This window comes from Oxyura jamaicensis, chromosome 3, assembly GCF_011077185.1.
Source record: "Oxyura jamaicensis isolate SHBP4307 breed ruddy duck chromosome 3, BPBGC_Ojam_1.0, whole genome shotgun sequence".
Taxonomy (NCBI): domain Eukaryota; kingdom Metazoa; phylum Chordata; class Aves; order Anseriformes; family Anatidae; genus Oxyura; species Oxyura jamaicensis.
The window spans coordinates 8,439,945-8,459,321 of NC_048895.1; the positions used below are offsets into that span (position 1 = coordinate 8,439,945).

The 19,377-nt window shown below is 37.8% G+C and overlaps 1 protein-coding gene across 5 annotated transcripts in view; it reads right to left on the reverse strand.

Moving 5' to 3' along the window:
* KIF16B (kinesin family member 16B) overlaps positions 1 to 19,377 on the reverse strand; it is a 142,744-nt gene that overhangs the window by 32,490 nt on the left and 90,877 nt on the right. For 4 of the 5 annotated variants that reach the window (XM_035320233.1, XM_035320230.1, XM_035320232.1 and 1 more), the window contains 2 exons: positions 18,003 to 18,125; positions 11,018 to 11,107 (listed from right to left, as the gene is read on the reverse strand). In XM_035320233.1, coding sequence (XP_035176124.1) covers positions 11,018 to 11,107; positions 18,003 to 18,125 — 213 coding nt within the window. Of the gene's footprint in view, positions 1 to 11,017; positions 11,108 to 18,002; positions 18,173 to 19,377 lie in introns of those variants that run through there. The other variant, XM_035320236.1, reaches the window with a different exon arrangement.

The window sequence follows — 19,377 nt, forward strand, 5'->3', positions numbered from 1 at the left end:
CCCCCCCCAGAAAAAAATGCATTATAAGACCAGGACATGCAGTGTTAAGACGAAGACTGAAAGAAATTTAAAGTGTTTCATAAAAAATACAGTCTACATTCAACCTCAGCTCGGCATTGCCAACAGCACTGTACACCACAAGTCATTAAAGTATCATTAATGGCAACAGTACCTAGAACTGAGTATGACAGAAAATAATAGCTTTGGTTCAGAAGAGACTGGCCAGAAACGTAGCTCAGATTCCTTTTATCATTCACAGCTTCATAGCCATTTATAGATAATTACGAACTAATTGCATGTTTTAGCATTGGCTCCCAAAGCTCTGAGCCCACAGAAAGGTGTGCTTTTTCATCTCACTGGCATTTGCATCGCAGACATCTGCATAATGGCATTTGTCTTTTAAAGGAGACCACACAGTTCGCCCTCTGCACTATTACTTCTGGCTTTGGCTCTGAAATTAGCCCTATAGCGAACCAGACCGAATCCTCCACCTTTACTTTTCTTCTCCTTGACATTTTCAATTCTGTATCTCCAGCTCAATATTTTTCTTGAAAGCCACTGCTTCTTTAGGTATATTTTAATATTAAACCACAAGAGATTGTATTTTATTGATTTTTGTCATGCAGGGATGTCTAATAAATTTTACTGCTTGGGCTTTCTTGCTTTGGGCTCTGTAGTGGGATAGAAAATTCTCTCTTGTAAGATGAAGCCTTCTTTATGCTCTGTGTTGCACAGACAGACAGTAAAAGACCCTTCCAGGTTATCATTATTATTATTTTTATGTATTTACTTTACAGCAGTCAAGAAAGCATCCCAAGAGCCTTACAGGAAGATCTCCTTGTGATCACACAACCCAAGGTCGCTCATTTAGAAACAAACTGTATTACTGGCCATGCAGGGCCAAGAATTTCGTTTTCTTCCTTTCTACCAAAGCCAACTAATTTCTAAATAAGAAACAGAACACTATTTTCACCATAGCAAATCTGAAACCTCATTAGCAGAACAAGATAAACTAATATTTACAAAAGACCCTTAGGTAAGAAGTGCCTCTTATGGTAAGCAATTCACCCTTTAACCTTTCTTGCTAAAGCACTGTATGGTAAGAAGGGGGATATTTACAACAGATCACTGCTGTTACAGTTAGTCCCCCTTGATGTTCCACTAGACATTGGTCCACTGTGGAAGGACCCTGGACATGACCTGTTACCTGCTCTTGCTGGATGATGGCTGACATTCCTGTAAGCTCCCTGCTCAGGTCCTGCTGGACTGCCCGTGGTGCTCTGAGGCCCCGCTGCCTGTGCCGCAGCCACCCCGAGCTCCTGGATTAGCCTTTCCTGGATTAGCCCCGATCTTTCTGCTCTCTGGCAGGTGTGTAGGATCCTCTAATGGGACGGTCAGGGCAGAAGACCCACAGTAGATGCTTTCAGGTGCTAATGTGAAGGCATTCATCTCTATAGCAAAGGCAAATAGGGTCTATGAAAACAAGGAACCGTGCTTCATTTTAATCTTTAGATCCCAAAAGCTTGGACAATAAGTCAATATCTCAGCATAAAATACACCTCTTCTTCAATTCTTCAAGAGCAGCTGGATAAACTGTAAGCTTATGTTAGAACATCCAACATCTGTTGTCAAATACAGAGGCAGAAAACGGTTTTTCAAGAGCTTTTCCTTCCTTCAGACTACTTCAGTCCTATCTGAATGGCACCTCCATCAGTTAAATCACCTGCACCTTAATCCCAGTTAGACAACAACCCATTCATTTGTTTAATACAGCAAAATCAAAATAAATATCTAAATATTCTTAGTATGCAGCAGCACCTGCAACCTATATCAGCCTGTTCATTGTCCCTGAGGTTTCAAAAGAACAGAGGACAATCCTGTAAGATCCTGCCCAAACCCTGCCATGAGAACCTCAAGAGAAACTTGTTATAATCCTCCTGATCAGGTGGTGAATTAAAATTATCCTAATAACTTTGTGCCTCCAGCTATGTCAGTAATACCATCTATACATCTAAGGAAAAAATGCAGCTGGCAGCATAGCTGGAAGCAGACAGGTTTTGCTACTATCTACACTATTGGTTGAAAGTAGCTTGGATATGTTCACAGAAACTGGAGTTAGAGTTGAGTCATATCCTAAATCAACTGAAACCAAAAGGATTCTTCTTGAAAAGTCTACTTAATCTAGCAATGTATCCCTGACCAACACAGTGAGAACAAAGTGTTCTTCACAAAACCGTTAGAAGATATAGCAAGACTGTCAATAACAGCTAACGATTGATGGAGCACAAGTCTTAATGTCTTCCAAAGCAAGGCAATTATTTAAAAAGAGAAAGGAACAGCCAAAACTCCAATTCTCCTCTCTGCCTTTCACTAAGCATGAAGAAAATAGAAAGACAGGGTTGCAGCATTCCCACTAAGGCATTCCCAGTGCCTACAGACACTCAGGAGCAGCTAAAAACAGCAGAATCTTAGTGAGCAAGTAAAATTCGAGTTAAATTGTCGAGGAATTGTTCTTCTCAGAGGCATTCCTTTCTCACAGACAGCTATTATCCATCCAAAATTATTTTACTGGTAAAAAATGAATATTTTGATACCATGCAGACTCACTAGATAATTGAGCAGAGCTTTGAAAATCAGATTATCAAATAATCAAAGCAATTATGCCGTCAAGTGCTTCATGAATTATGAGACGAAGGACTCACCCCTTTCAAGCTCTTCTTTTTTTCAATTTCTACATTGTTAATGTATAAGACTTTTGCACAGCACAATCAGTGAAACCTGGCATTCGATTTCTGCCTGCAGGTTAACCTTGTCTTGTGCTGAATTTATCCAGAGACCTATAAAGCCAATGGTATTTTCCCATGGAACTGTTTGGAAACTCACAGGTTTCATTAGCTGCTCAGGACAGACCAAAAAAAAAAAAAAAAAAAAAGTTATCATTGACCAAACCACAGCAGGGAAGGTGGGAAAAGGAGGAGGGACCGCGAGAAACTACTTCTGCAGAACTGCCTCTACCAACCCAAGAAAACATTGCTGCACAAACCTACCATACCAAACAACAATTATTGCAAATGAATCCCAAAGCCAGGCTTTCACAAGGCTCTTACACATTCAAATTCAGTTTTATGACATGAAATTCAGACACTGAATTCATTTTCCCACTGGAAATTGATAGGGAATTGTACACTGTGCTGGAAGCAACTATGCCAGTGGTTTTGCTATGCCTCAGATGCTCATGTCCTGGTTGGCAGCTATGAATTCAGACAGGCCCCATGGAATAAATACACTTCCCCACAATCAAACCTGCAATGAACTATAGGATGTGGTTAAGAGGGATGATTTTTACACTTTATCTACGGAAACAAATTCTCCTGTTCATATACATTTGCAGACTGAGGTACGAAGCAAAGTGCTAAAAATTCTTTTGAAACCAGCAGCAGCAGAAAGACTCACGCTACGGAAAGAAAGAAAGGCCAGATGAAGCATTTAGGGATCTACCACTTCAGTTACTTCTGTAGCTAATGGCAAGCTAAGGCTGACATGGCAGTACTACGTATACATACCTACAGGCTCTCACAACTCTCAGAATATAATGTAATTAGCAATGTGAGCTGAAAAAGTGTATGTGACAAAATACGCTTCCTGTGTTTGTACTTCCTGGCTGTTAGAGGTGACAAGAATATAAATGCTAAAATCTAAAATTATCTATACCATAATTACTGTAATTTGTACTGAATAAAGGTGAAGGCTATAATCACATGCTTGTATAATAATATTATAAGGTTTACATACAGATATGGATTCTAAAGATGACTACTATATTTTTCTTTCAATATTTATGGAAAGATACATTACTATGGAGAGTAAAGTCCTGGGCGAGAAAGCAAGAAATAAGGTCTGCCAATACTTAATCTTTTTTTCAAACACTATTTTCCATATGCTTTTCTATACAAGTATAATTCTGCCAGATGTGTTATTCTAATACCCATCATGGCACTCACTATTTAAAAGCACATTAGTGTTGCAAACAATTTGCATATTAACCTGTGCTAAAATATCCAGTCCTCTGAAAGAAGACAAAGACAACTTTTAGACTGCTTATATATGCTTGGTGTTTGTCCTAGCATTAGCGTGTTAGATTTACTACTCTTACTACATTTTTCCATTGTTACTCCATTGTTACTGCATTTTCTCCTGCATAAAAACAAACCTAAAGGACATATTCTTGATTAGATAAAAAATAAGTCATTTCAAGACTGATCGTTAGTATCCAGAAGCATCCATTCAGTCAAGCCACAAAGTGTCAACAAATTCATTTTTTCACTGGGTCAAATTTTCAAATGCAAAATAAGTCTTAAAGTATTGTTACCTACTGTGCTCACCAAGAGACACGGAGCTTGTAGAAACGGAAAGAACCTGAATTAAGAATCCACATATAGGAAAAAAAACAGACTTTCTAAAATAATGAGATAACATTTGCAGAAAGATTTGTACCATCATGTTCATTACTGTATGCTACACCCAGCTCTCTAGAGCACGTAAACTTATGATTTTAACTTGCTTCTTGTTCACGAGTTTCTAAACATCAATCTCAGCAATCACTGAACTTGTGAAAGGATTGGGACTTTGGTCACAGCTGGATCAAGCCTTTGGCATAAGCATTGAAGATTTCAGAACAAATTCATTTTAAATATTGTCTTAGAAGTTTTAAGTTTTTTGTTGTTGTTGTTTTTTACAGCCACAGTGCTGTTCCATTTCCTACAACTGAACGCCAGAAACATGAAGGTGTCCAGAATTTTGCATTCAATACCCATGTACAACCTAAATCGTATATATTAAGTATACAGTTACTGACACACCAGTCAATGACAAAATCCAATGGTAAAACTAGCAGAGCTTCTGGCAGACCAGCTGGGATGCAACAAGCTTTTGTCTTCTGCCGCCAAAGCAGCTCCTAAGCTCCAGAAACTCACCAGTTACATAGCAACTGGCTCAGCAGCCCTGCAAGCCAAGTGCCTCAAAGTTATTGCTTCCTCATCCTTTTCCCTTTTGAAGTAATCCCAGGAGATTAACGCAGTTTTACGTTTAATGAAACGGTACAGCTGCAAAGTTACAAGTCAGAAAGTGGAAGCAGTCAGAAAGCTAAGATCGCAGCTGAAAAGCTGCCCTAACTGCTCTGCACAAGGTACACCGACCTAGTGCTGGTTTGGGTTTAACATTTCTAATTGTACTCTTAGCTGGGGGAATTCTGCATCTCAGACAAGATTTTTTTAAAAACTATTACACAAATACACAGAGCTCGCCCAGTTACATTATAACTATCAGAAGAAGAAGAACAAGAAGAACAACAACAAAATTAACAAACAAAAACTCCACTAACCATGTCTGCAAAGCTACCAAAAAGCTGTATTTATCCATCAGCAACCCTTTTGATAATCTCAGAATCTGGGATTATCAAAAATCAGTGGCTTCATATTCATTCCCTTACCATTAACTGTGCTGGCATTTGATGTTGAAGATTTCTTCCACTTATTACTTATCAAGAGCAACAGAGGTACGGACCACTTGAAAATAAAATGAAGATCTTTTCCTTCTCTGGTGGTCACCCAAAAGAGGAGGATGGAGGCAAAGGAAAGGACTGTGAGATCAGTCCGTGACGGCTCAACAAACAGTTCATGACTCTTCACTCATTACTACAGGGCAGAATTACCCCCAATAATAAGTGAGAGTAGAGAACTTTAGAAAGGATTAGAAAATTGGTGTCATATTTTAATAACATGCATCTACATAAAGCTGGGTCGTTGCAGGCAGCATGGCTGGATGAAATAGGAACTGGATTCACTGAGATACAAAACATTTCTTACATCTCTTTGAAATAAAAAATATTTTTACTAAAAAGGCAAACTACTTTGGACTTTCAAAAATCTGAAATATTTAAAATATTTTAAAATTAAGCTTGCAACAAATAATTTGAATTCAATCTATATTCTAAAACGTTCACATACCATTTCTGACAAACTTTAGAAGTACTTTCTGCTTTTTGAGTTTCATGCAATTCTTATGCAAAGTGAGAGTCTATTAACACCTACAATTGAGTCTGCTCCAACAGAATTATATTCTGCTACGCAGATTTCTGATTAGCAGAGGATATTCTCTTCAGAAGTAAAAAGAAGACATATGACTCTCATTGACACTACCAATACCAGCCTTTCTTCCATATATCTAGACTGAAAAATTGAAACCAGACAGACAGCACGTTAACCTAGTGGTTATAAAATACAATCTTTACTGTCCCATATGTAATGTTCCTAAAAAACCCGACCATCCAAGCAACATTCCCACAGCAGCCTGCAATCCTAACTTGAAGATTCACTCTATGTGTTACTGGAATCTATCTCGCACACTCATGTCCCTGGTTGGGAACAGCGTCTGGGGAGACACAGGTCAGGTGGCAACTTTGGATTGAAGATTTAAGCTTATGTAGACATTCCTGCTGCTTTGGATGTGGATATCATGCATCCATTTGGTCATGGAATATGACAAAAAGCAGACCAGTGGAAGGGGAAGTTGGCTCAATTATGATCTAAAATTCTTCAAAAATCATAACCAGTCTTTTTGTGCTTTAGACAGTGAAAGATGTGAATATGTATTTCTATTCAGACCTCCATAAATTCTATACAAATACACAAATTATTACATTCTGTTAAATGGGTTAGAAGTCAATAGCTTTAGCACTTTAGAAATCTTGCCTACACACATCCTTATCTTCATGAATGAACCTATAAATGCAAATATACATTTTAACTGCTCTTTGGAAATCTCTGCATGGATTTACTAATATTTTAAGACAGGGACTCATCATTAAGAATAACAATGTCTTGATACTAGGTGCTTCCCTTAACACCATTTAGAGATTTTTACACATGTGAAAAGTTTCGAGAACAGTTATGGGAAACTGTAAGCAAAGCCAACAACGAAAACCCCATGAACCCTGGCTTCTCTACCAGATGGAGGTGGGAACAAGGGACCCACACATGCATATGCCCTTCACCGACCCTGGATTCACGTAAGGAATGATAAATAGTTGATTGCTCCTCTGCTGTCCCTTGAAAGAAAGAAGAGACAAGAAAGTGGTGAGAAATGGGGAGCACTGGCCATCACAGATTTACAACACTCCAACTTGCAGAACTAGAGAGAGGAGAGAGCATCCCTCTCATCAAGGCAGGGATCAGGAAGGAAAAGTTTTCTGTAGAAACCAGCACTCCAGTACAATTTCAAAATTGTGAAGCTCTAAGAAAAGATGAAGAAGGAAAAAAGGAGAATCTTAACTGCAAGTTCTCACATCTCAATTAAAGAGCCCATTTGCTCCTGTTTCTGGGTGATGACAAACAAAAAGTACATTCATTATACAGACCACTGCAACTGAACACCAAGATACGGTCTTAATTAAATTTCAAAATATAATCAGAATGTCATTAACAAATTAGCAGTGTAGCTGGGTAAATGGCAATTGTGTAGGCCTAAAATAAATAAATAAATAAACAAACAAACACAGGGACTGTTAAAATGCTGGTATTTATCTGCCTCTGGCACAATCTCACCCTACTTCAGCTTCCTCAGTCTTCCAGAATTTGCAGGTGACACATTTCAGTTAGATACACAGTTCTCACCGTCCAGTTATTTACATAACTAGAAATGTGCAGGCATATAAAATATAATATATTTTGAGACTGGAAGACAGACAGTTTCTGCCTCTGAAAAGATGGACCTTTTTATTATTTTTTTTTTTAAGCCTTCCCAGTAAATCAGTTTTCCAATGCATTCATTTGGGAATTCAGTGACAGCAACATGAAATGCTAGGTCAGCAAATTATTTAAATACTGATGTAGTAACTCACAGCCGAGCAACTAATGAGCTGTAAAGTTCACTTCTAAAAGCAGGACACTCATATATTAAGCACCATCCACTGTATTTTCGCTGTTCATTATAAATATTAATTTAGAGTTGGAAGGTGAGCGATGCAAAAATAAAACGCATCTCTGATGGCTTCTGATAACATTGCTTTTGAGAAACAAATTTATTCGGAACAAAATATAGTAACTACGAATGCAACTTTGCCAAGTTTGGTATTAAAATGTATTTTAGTGTCATAATGAATGCCAAATTAAGTCTCCGATAAATCAGCAGGAGACAGATGACTTTCAATTTGCTGAACAAAATGAACTCCTACTCCTACCCACTTTGCAAAACCAATCCAAAATTATCATAAAGACTATTTTAAAAAGGTAAAAATATGGAAGCCATTGATCATTTACATATGTAACATTGATAATGAAATTCCTTCGAAGAAAACAAACACCAAGTGTTTACTCGAGTGCACAACATTATAAGTTTCATCCGTCACAATGTGCTTGTCCCCTCCAACAAAGGCACCATAGTTTGTGGAATTGCTGACGAGCAGAAGAAACCAGCTGTGTATTACTGAGGTTTCTTCTGCCCACAAACTTGCCATTTATTTGCGGGGCCTCGAAGTCTCAGTGCAGAAGTGGACACAACACAACAGCCTGTACTGTATAAAACAGAGAAGACAACATCAGTGCTGCAGGGAACAGGGTTTCCAGAACAGGTACTTCAGCGACAGGGAGAAAACTACCACAAACGCAGTAGATGATACGATCAAACACTTACCTTTCTTCTCTTGAACTTTAGAATGCTTTGTACTTAGCAAAGTTATACATATTGAACCTGACTGATAATTTACCCGAGGCTGTTTTAAAGTGGAGCCTAAATAAAAACTGAAAGAAGATGCTAATAAAGCTACAGATCTGTTGTTTCAGAAAGTAACAGCAAACATTTCTTTCAAGCATATTAGAAGCCAAAGCACATTAATGTGCTTCTCCAAAGAGCACCATATATTGGCAAAAGGTATATTGACAAACTTGTAAGACTTGGTATTTGCTCTGACTTACACAGAAATTGTTGAGAATGGAACAGATAACTCAGTAAAACATATGATAATGCATCTCCTACATGGAAATTAGGAATTTAATCATCTGTATAGTTAAACCAATAATTCTGTTAATGTAGTTGATGTTAATCTCAATAAATTTACCTAAGACCAGATAGATGGCAACACAAAAAAGCCAGTAAGAAAGAAATTAGCACACTAAAATGGGAAATAGATTAAGATTGCCAGCATGACAGCAGATAGAGTGAAAAAGCAAAAAAGAATAAAAAAACGCTTATTTCAAGCATATATTCTCCGTATTTGGGAAAGAATTATTTACCTGTAATTGTTTTCATGAGATGCACGGAGATAATATAACACCAGGGCCCCTATGCCTCGTGCTCAAAGCTGGTAAGAAACCTGCAGAAGGCATTACTGCCTTTTTTCTGACCTGCTAATACCACTCCTAAGTTATTATGCTTCTTCAGAAAAAAATAAAACAAAAAAACCCTCCCCTCTGTAACAGCAAAAAGCCTGACTTTTTTCAGCCCGTGAGTCACAAATGCTTAATTCAAAAAGCTGACAATAACATGCTGCAGCACAAAGGACATTTTAATAGAAGCTTTAAGAACATCGGATTCCTCCTGAATCTGATTACTACATGCTGCAATGAAGTTGATCTCCCTCTGACATAATTGAAAAAAGTCAAATACAATTGTTCCTCAATGTACTGTCAGGACTCTGAAAAAGACTACTTGAACACATTTTCCTAAATGGGGAAGCTCAGTCTGCAGAGGGATACAGGTAAACCTTTTTCTATTTTACCTGGATGAGTGTCTAGCCATCTTTTCAGGAGCTAGGATATTAGGGTAACTAGGATAGTAGTGTCGACATCCTACATCTCTGACATCCAAGAGGAAACAGCAACTTATTTGGATCAAAAATATCACTGTGATGTTCATTCACAAATAATATTCTTAAAAGCTTTTGTAGAAAACGAATGTTTCAATTTTCTCTTCATAATTCATTTTGCCCTTTTAAAACTTCCTGACAATCAGAAAAAAATGACTGTAATTTTCTTTTCCTTAGGTTTACATTTCTTTAGATACTTGGTGTGTGGTAGTTTCAAATTCTGGTTTTCATTCTTTTTTGGAATTAAAATGAGTCTTAAGTTTCTGAATCTCCACAAGACACAGACTCTGGATATCTTGTTCTTTAAACCTCAAGGTCTTCCCATGCTCAATTAGTTTTTAGCTTACAAATACATTAGGGTAGACCAAGAAAGCCTTCGCACACTATTGCATCGTGCTCTCTCAAACATTAATGCATTACTATATAGCATTTGAACACACAGCCCAGGCTTCTTTACTTTTGACAACTCTCAAATCAGGATCACTTCACTCACTTGAATGATTTATTTCGTCTAATATCCAATGGAACAAGGAGAAAGGAAGCAAAGTATTAATAATTAAAAGCTAGATGTGGAAACCAAGAACTGTAATTCTACAAACGCTCACTCCAATGAACTAAGGCTCTGTCAGGCACAGCTCCTCATATCCTGAATGCTCAAAGTCTCAGAGGTGGTCAGAAAGATCAATTTTCCATTTTGCAGAAACCTGGAAGCCACTATTACAAAAGGGTATCTGTGGAACAACGCACTTCTTTTAAATGAGGAGTTGTCAGGATGACATGATATGACTGCAAGTATTTTGCAATGAACAAAACAGCAACCTCCAGGGAACGACGCCAGTCAGCAGTAAAGGGAATTAATGGTTAGAGGCAGCACATTTAGTTGCAGTTTTCACTGTAGCAACAGCATGGAACAATCCATCCTTACTCTAGCAGCCTTGGAGGTTCAAACTACCAAAGGGCTTGCCAATCTTACTAGAAGTATATGGCTAAGAATAACATTTTTGTGTAAGTATCTTTCAAAAAACAAAAACCAACCAACCAACCCTACTCCCCTCCGCTGTCCCCCCAAAACAAAACAAACAAACAAACAAACAAAACACTTATTTTCAAGTCTCTACCTGCAGCCTTTACTGCAAAAGGACAATTACTAAGGCTTACCTCTGGGTATTTCAACTTCAAAGTTTTATGCATTTCCCGAAAACGACTGTACCGCCTGAATACTGTCCACGTCTCATCCAGGACTGTTATCTGTATCAGATAATATAAAAAGAAAAAACAGAAGTAAAACCACACAACGTACTCCACAAAACACTGTGCAGTATACAAGGTTATCAGATTAAAATGGGTGATTTTAGTCTCCATAAATTCTGTAGGCTTTTACAGGTTTACTCATTTTTTTATTACACTGACAGAGGTTTTGGTTTTGTTTTGTTGTTTTTAAAATACGGATAACTGCAAGTTAAAAAACTGAACACACATATTCCACATTCCAGAGTAGTTTGACAAGTCTGTAAACACATTAAAACATCCCCAGTCACTCCTTGGTGCAGTTATTACGCTCACAGCATTACAATCAGTGGGTGTTCCACTAATGAATATCACCTAGCAAGAGTGTAGTATAGCCTCTCTGTATGCTCATATAAACTCCTACTTTCTCAGATGTGTATGCATACATGTATATAGAGGTACACACATGTATTAAATACGTTTCTCATGCACACAGTACATTACCACGTAGAACGTCATTCCAATTTGTATGGTAAATATATTTTTATAGATATATATGTAAACATATAAATATAAATATATATAAACTTATATATATATAGGTTTTCAGTAGAAGATATTCATTTAAAATACTCTGGGCCTGTGTCATCAGTATGTTGATGAAAATCCCATTTATACAGGAAAATTCATTAAAATTAACAGAAATGTTCCTGTGAAAAAGCACATAGCAACAGGAGCAAAGAGGAAGGCAATCCAACTACCCACATTTGCCATCAGTTTTATACCAAAACCTCACTGGAACTGCAAAAGCGAAATAAAAATTTCAGTAAAATAATTCTTTTTCTCTGCCTGAAATTAGGTGTAATGAAAGAAATTTCTAAGTGGGTCATAAAAGTGAGATGACTGGAGCCTTTGATTTTACAACAAAGCCCTTCTGTAGCTCTGATGATCCAAGGCTATCATGAAACGATGCTACAGAGAGTGGTGGGCATTTTTCTACACCAACTAGCATTGCTGGAGAAAAACAGCTGGCATTGCCTACCCCCAAAAGCTTCTTGTTGTTGTTTTTTGTTTGTTTGTTTTTTGTTTTAAATCCAATAGGCCTAATATGAGATACAGACTCTGTCTAGCAATGATTTTGTGTGTGAAGATCAAAAATAAGTATCTTCATAAAATGCATTTTACAAAGACATGGGCTTGGCTTTTAATAATAAAGGGACTCCTAAAATGAACAGGCAGCTCCCTCGCTGCCGAGCATATCACAAAGTTACAGAGTTATGGAAAACATGAGTGGACCAGGATAACTGAGTAAGATAAAATGAAAGTGGGACAAGAAAACCAGAGGAAGCCAGCAACCAAGGAACATTGTTGACAGCTGCTAGCTCAGGCTTTCAACAAACCGATCTCTGGTACACCCTTCCCCATGTCCTCTGCCCTTGTTGGGGCATACAGAACAGTGAAACCGGGAGAAGTGCTTTGGAAACCAAAACGTATTTTGTCACATGACATCAGCACTCAGGTCTTGTTTTGTTTTCCAATTTTTAGCTAAAAAGACATGCAAACAAAACTGGACTTGTCAAAGTATACATTTGCTTTTCACGAATGTGTACTTTTCACAAATAGCAGTTGGGCTGGATGATCTTGGAAGGTCCCTTCCAACTGAACTAGTCTGTTCTAAAGCATACTTTTTTCTAGCATATCTCCTTAATGCAAATTCATTATTTCTGATAAAATTCATCTTTCATGTCACCAATAAACTTGAGTGCTACTAGGATGTCTGCATGATGGTCTATATTCCCTCATAAAAAAAAAAAAAAATCATGCAGTTTCCCTCCCTCAATAGACTGTTAGCAATGTCTCAAGCCTTACAAATCAAGTGAATGGATTTAACATGCATAGGCAGGTTTAAGTACAAACAGAGTAGCGATTCAGGAATATGCATGCTAGGCTGATCTTGATTAACCTGTTAACCATTTTGTTCTGAGTAATTACTCAGAACTCAGTAAAGCGCTTTGTGACTTAAATTTTCAAGTAAACATTAGCATGCGATGGGTAATCATAAAATAAAGATGTGACTCATTATTTCTGCTTTGCTTTAATTCTGTATTGCCAACTGAATAGTGAAATTCTGCTGTTATGGATTTCAAATGTACACAGTCTCAATGCAGGAGTGACCTCTTTTTTCCCTAGAGCTTTCACAGAAGTGTGCCTTTAGGGGAGCAGTCTAGCACAATGCATCCAGGACTCTTCCAGCTGCAAAGCCTGGCGAAGGGCAGGTATGTCAACCTGCCAGTGAAGTTGTGTGTGCATGACAGATGTCTAGGCGATAGGGCAGCGTCGAATTTATCCAACTGGCTGCAGCCAATTTTGTTAAACTTCTTAAGGGAAGCTAATAAATACAACTGTTTTAACTACCTCTTCAGGAATATTTGTTAGAGCTGCACAGGAAGGAAAACGGCAAAGCCACAGACAGATCTGTGCTGTCTAGAGCCTGATGCTTGCTCTCTAGAGCGTTTGGTGGCTTGGCTCAACTTGGTCCCCTTTGTCCTCTTCATTTACTTTCCCAGTTCGTGTATGAGACTAGCAAGTAAACACACTCCAAAATATTACTGTTGCTAATGATGTTTTTTTCCCCTTTGTTCAGGTGAGATGCCATTAGCCATTCTCCCCTTCCATACCGCAGATATTACTGGAAAATGAATTTCAAATTTGAACAAAATCTTAACCATTCCCCAAAGCTCCACAGTAATGTTGTTATTAAAACAGATGGGACCAAACTCCACTCATATAAACAGGAGAATAATAGTGCACACGACACAGAAGTAAGATTTCTAGAACACAGCCTTTTAATCCTGCAGCTGATAAAGCCGGTTTGGTCTGGGATTCCTTTCCCCCTACTTAATAAAGATGTATGACAGATAATATAAACTCTGTACGTATGGGACTGGGACAAACAGATCTTTTGAACAGTAACAAGTAAAGTAAATTTGGATAGCCACTGACTTTTTATTTGTAATTTATTAGTAGCTAAAATATTTTCTTAATAAAAATATGCACAGTTGAGTAAATCTGTAAGATATTTTGAAATTATTCTTATCTGGACACTTAGGCGATCTATGAATACAGCATATGAACATCTAGAACTTGCAATGTACTAAGGAATTTATCCAGACACATTTCTTGGAACTTTTTTTGATCAATCTTTAAATGTGTTAGTTCAATTGTGTTGAGGGAAGGCTGGGCTTTTTATTTGGTATTTTTTGTTGTTGGTGGTGGTTTGTTATTTTTTTTCTAATTTAGGTCCACATAGGGCATGTATCTTTTCCTTTAAGAGCTGTGTAATAATGAGCACTGCTTCTGTTTTACTCCAAAATTCTGCCATAGCTCATAGAGCTCAGGAGAAAACAATGACCAAAAATATCAACACGCTGAGCAGACCCACCACAGCACTTGGCTGAATGGATTTGGAAAAGAAAGTAACACTGCTTTGGGGTGCGTCTGCATAGATCTTCTGTAGAGAACACATCAACAATGACTAAAAGACTTCAGAACACAAGAAAAAGACAGTTGTGATGAAATATCAAACAGGATAAAGAAAATGAAAGGTGTCACAACAACTAAGGAAAGCTGAATAAAAACGAGAAGGCTTATATATGCAGAACTTTGGTTCTTGTCAAAGGATCCCCTGCAGGGCTGTGCTTGATTCCTGGCTTGGCTTCCATCATCTGACCTCAGGAGACCTTCTTGTGTCTTCAAGCTGGAGGTTCCCCCTTCCCTACCACCTTGCTGCTCCTTCTGCCTTCCAAACGTGCTGTCTGTAATCAGAGGTACTCTCTAGAACAGATGCCAACAATCTTTACAATGTAGAAAACCTTCCCAAGTGCTGTTTCTGCTGTGGCCTTGCCTGAATATTCTGCATATCACAGCAACGTGAGAGGAAGAGGAGTACATAAGAACAGTGTTCTGGTATTCTAATTCAGGTCTATTAAACTATGTTTAGATTTGATTAAGTTACCACTGCTTCAGCACGTCTTTAAAGACTGCATATAAAACTGTTGCCCAAATGGAAGTTTATTTGGAAATTTAACCATTAATATTGAATTTTTAATAGCAGATCATAAACAGCTCCACAATTTCTCTCACTGTAAAAGAAGGTACTAACTTAAATCTAATAAAGAATGGTTTTGCTTCTATTTCAAATTTTCTCCCACAGGTTCTCATGGGCCTTGCTCAATATCTTGAAATGTGACGTATCCATTGAAAGAACACAAGTGGACAGAGCACCTTGCTGGCTCATTCTCAAATGTTATATCTGTCTAGACGGACAAGATGCTGCACCTGCACTAAAATTATTTTTGGATGATATATCAGGGTTGAAAGACTTATGAACTGACCACAATGCTGCTAAGAAGTGCAAAACTTATTCCCACTCTTCTAGCATATTATATACGTTTTCACCTCTTACATACTATTTCATGTCCCAAAAAGAAATTTATATAGAATATTTTTCAGATCTGTTCCTCTATACATCAATAAGCCAACATTTATCTACAACGATCAGAAACATCTGCTGATGGAAAAATACTTCTGAGATACGTAGGATTCAAAGGTTTGGGGACTATCTTACAATGCAACTCCATCACCTCTTGACTCTTTGTCGGCTAACTCTGCTGTTACATGCAAACGGGTCAGCTACCCATATTTCCAACAAGAGCAACCTTGGTAAAGAAAGCTCGTTTGGATAGCGGTAAAGGGAATGAGATCAACATCACCCCAGCTCCTTCCCAAAACTGACATACAATCTAATATGCCATCACCTGAAAATTAACTTGAGCAACGTAAAGCAGGGCTAAAATAAAGCATTATTTCAACAACTGACACTGCACCCTGACCCATCAAGAAGGGGTGAAACAGGTACGCATGCTTTCCTCCCTGCCTGTAGAAAGACAAATCAGAGATACAAGCTCTGCTGGGAAAACATTTAACATAGAAAAGTTTGTGGAAGCTCTGCAGATTGTAGCTTGGAGCCAAATCCTGACCACAGCAAAAGCAGCCCAGTGTGACATAGATCTGGAGGCAAATGAAAAGCGGCATACACAGTTGATCGATTTGTGTAAGGGAATAACTGTAAGAAATATTCCAAAGACTGCAAAATTAAGGTCCATAGCAGCTGCAATAAAAATATTGCTCTAAGGAAGTTGATAGCAATGGAATACAATTATTAAAGTGATAGACCATTCCCTACTCTGTATGTCATCATTTCCTTGCTTTAAACTTCATCAAAGCAGTTACTTAAGCAGCAGTTTCTTTCATAGGCAGCCTAGAAATGGCACAGGAGAAACAGCAAGATGATACTGACGAGTACGACAGAAGAGAACAGCCGCTCCATATACACTGCTCTCAGCCACAGGATTGCATCAGGTCATTCCATGCCATCAGAGAGGTCAGTCTGCAAGTCTTTCTCCTCGTGGCAACAAAACACAAGCAACTGCTGCGGCCTAGTTTCATAAGCACTTGTACCTGTTTTTGAGACATCATCCTGTTCTTTGCTAGTTAAGAATCACACTCCTTTTAATTTTTTCCCCAGTACCTTTCCTTCCAAATAAGTTCAAGTCTTCCTTCATACATTCTTTAACTATCCCTCTGTCCCAGGACTTTGCACATGCTTCTGTGGGTTTTAGGGATGAAGGGAGAGTACTTGGAAAAGAAATCCACTGATTGTTACTAAAAGGACAAAACATTTTTTATTTTTTTTACCTTTACTAACCATTATCCAGTTTTGTAAATCTTATCTGCTGAAAATAGTTGGCAACTAGAACAGCCCTTGGGGAAGTTTCACATGCACTTACTTTTTTCTCAGCATCTCTGATGGCTACCAGGCTTTCACTGGCCTCAGCAAAGTCAACACTCAGAAGGCAGAAGGAAGTATTCCATCCACAAACAGTTCAGTGTGTTTCAAGATGAAAATTTAATTATCATAAACTGAGCTAAAATTGACCATCTTAATGAAAGACTTCGCAAAGAGACCATAAGCATAGTTCAAAAACAGTCTTGCACACTATGAAGGCAGGTCACTCCAACTTTCACCAGTTAATGAAGCATCTGGCAGTACATTCAGTGAAGAAGGCTGCCAATTCAGTCTCTGATGCCATGTACATCAGTTCTGCTACGTGTCCACATGCACTGAGAGCACATTTCCAATTAGATTTCACATCTTGCTTTGAAAAAACACTGGCTTAGTACCAGAGGAAACATAATGAATATGCATTTTTTCCAGCATTTCTGCACAGAAGATTAGCTGAGAAAGGCATTAGAATGGAGGGGAAACAGGTAACAGTTTGGAGAAGGGAGACCTATTGTAAATTAAGAATCAGAACAACCAAGGGCCAGAAATGAAACAAACTTTTGTTGTGGCTAAGTGAAAAATACTTATATTAGGGTGTCATTACTACAGGTAAGTGTTTCAAGTCTAATAATTTTCTATACCTTCCGCTTACATCTCAGTAAGACCTGGAAATGTCCATCCCAAGCGTCTGACCACCAACTTGCTGCGTACAACTGATCCATCTGGAAAATACGTGTCTTGACAGTATCCTGTATCGTGCATGCCTTACCACAACCACTCATATTTCACAGTACTGAGGCCACTTAGACAAAGGACAAAAATTGCACATTTGGAATACATTTCCGTGGGGTTAGTAAGGTGATTTCTGGAATGTGGAGGATCTCAGGTGTGTTTCCTATTGCTGGTTCCACCTTTGCTAACTGTGATGTTGTCAAAGAGAACAGCAATGGCTGGACAGAGACAGCTAGGGGTTAACTTTTAAACAAAACATATTTTTGTTATTTTTGTTACTATGACACAACTGTTGTACAAATACAAAACATCAAGGAGAAGCAACTGAAAAGCACTTACCTTTATTTCAAACTCATAGTGTTCATCCTTTCCCTGCCCACACAGGACATAGCGTGGAATACTAATTTTAATTGGGTCCTTTAGGTCATCTGGATTTGCTCCCAGAGAACGACAGACCATCCGCTTTTATGTGCATACCAAATAGGGAGAACAAAGGAAAACCAAAATCACTACATAAAGAAGAAAAAAAAAGCTTCACTAAAAACAAGAAAATATTCGCAGCCAGAAGCGCAGGGACAAGAGAGCATGGAGGTGGCAGAAACTATTTTGAAAATGAAGGAATTATTTGAAAACAAAATGGATCTGCTTTTATAAGCAAGCCCTAGCATTTTGTTATGCATGAAAAATATGAGGTGAAATTCCTTTACAATATTGCTTACTCTTTCAAAAGGCATTTTCAGCTTAGATATCAAAAATAAAGGAAAACAGAAGACTTATTAACCCTCTTTGAAAAAATACATATATGAATCATGCCTTTATTTTTCATACGTATTTATATTTTTAAAATCTGTTTCAAATATGCAAAGCCACGGAGAATCTAGGCAATTAAGAAAGATCTTAGACAAATCCAAAGTCACTTTACAATTAAACAATAACCTAGTAATCCACTCTCAGAACAGTTTCCTTCCATTTCCTTTAAATCTCGTAAGAGAAAACTCAACTATGATAAGTTTACAATGTCTGAACAAAGCTGTAAAGAGTTACTTGTAACAAAGGTACATTGGTCTAACAGCCAGGTAGGAATTCTAATTGTGAAGTTTTGTCAACAATAAAATAATTTTGCAATTGAAAAGCTGCAATGCTTTGCAGTGACAGTGTCCAAAAAGTAGCATAACCATTTGTAGGGAATAAAAGTAGAAACTGCCTTTTAGGAAGTCATCCACTAACTCAATTTAAAGTACTTGGTCTGAAAACATTAACTGTACTTAAAGAAGCTACAACACCATTGCAAGTATAAGTTTAAAAAAGTTGAAACACTATCACTTTAAACTTATGACCACGCTACATCTTTGTTTTTAGCGATGCTATCCATCACTTCATCCATAACTCAACATTGACTTTCCGTAGTTTAGTAACTACCATGAGACATACTGCTTGGTCAAAATCCTTCAGTCTTGACCAATACTATCCAGAAATGTGAATGTGGTTCACACTTCTGCTTCATGACACTTGGCCTCTCTGTAGCAACTCTCAGTGACCAAGTACACCTTATACTTTGTGATACTATTGAAAGCAGCAGCAGCAAAGTTTGAAACTCATGGGTAGATGCCCCTCTGAATGCTGTTACAGATAACTTTTTAAAATCCTCATCATGTTATTGAGAAGACAGGTTATAATTGACTACTAACAAAATAATGAAATAAATGTCATTTTC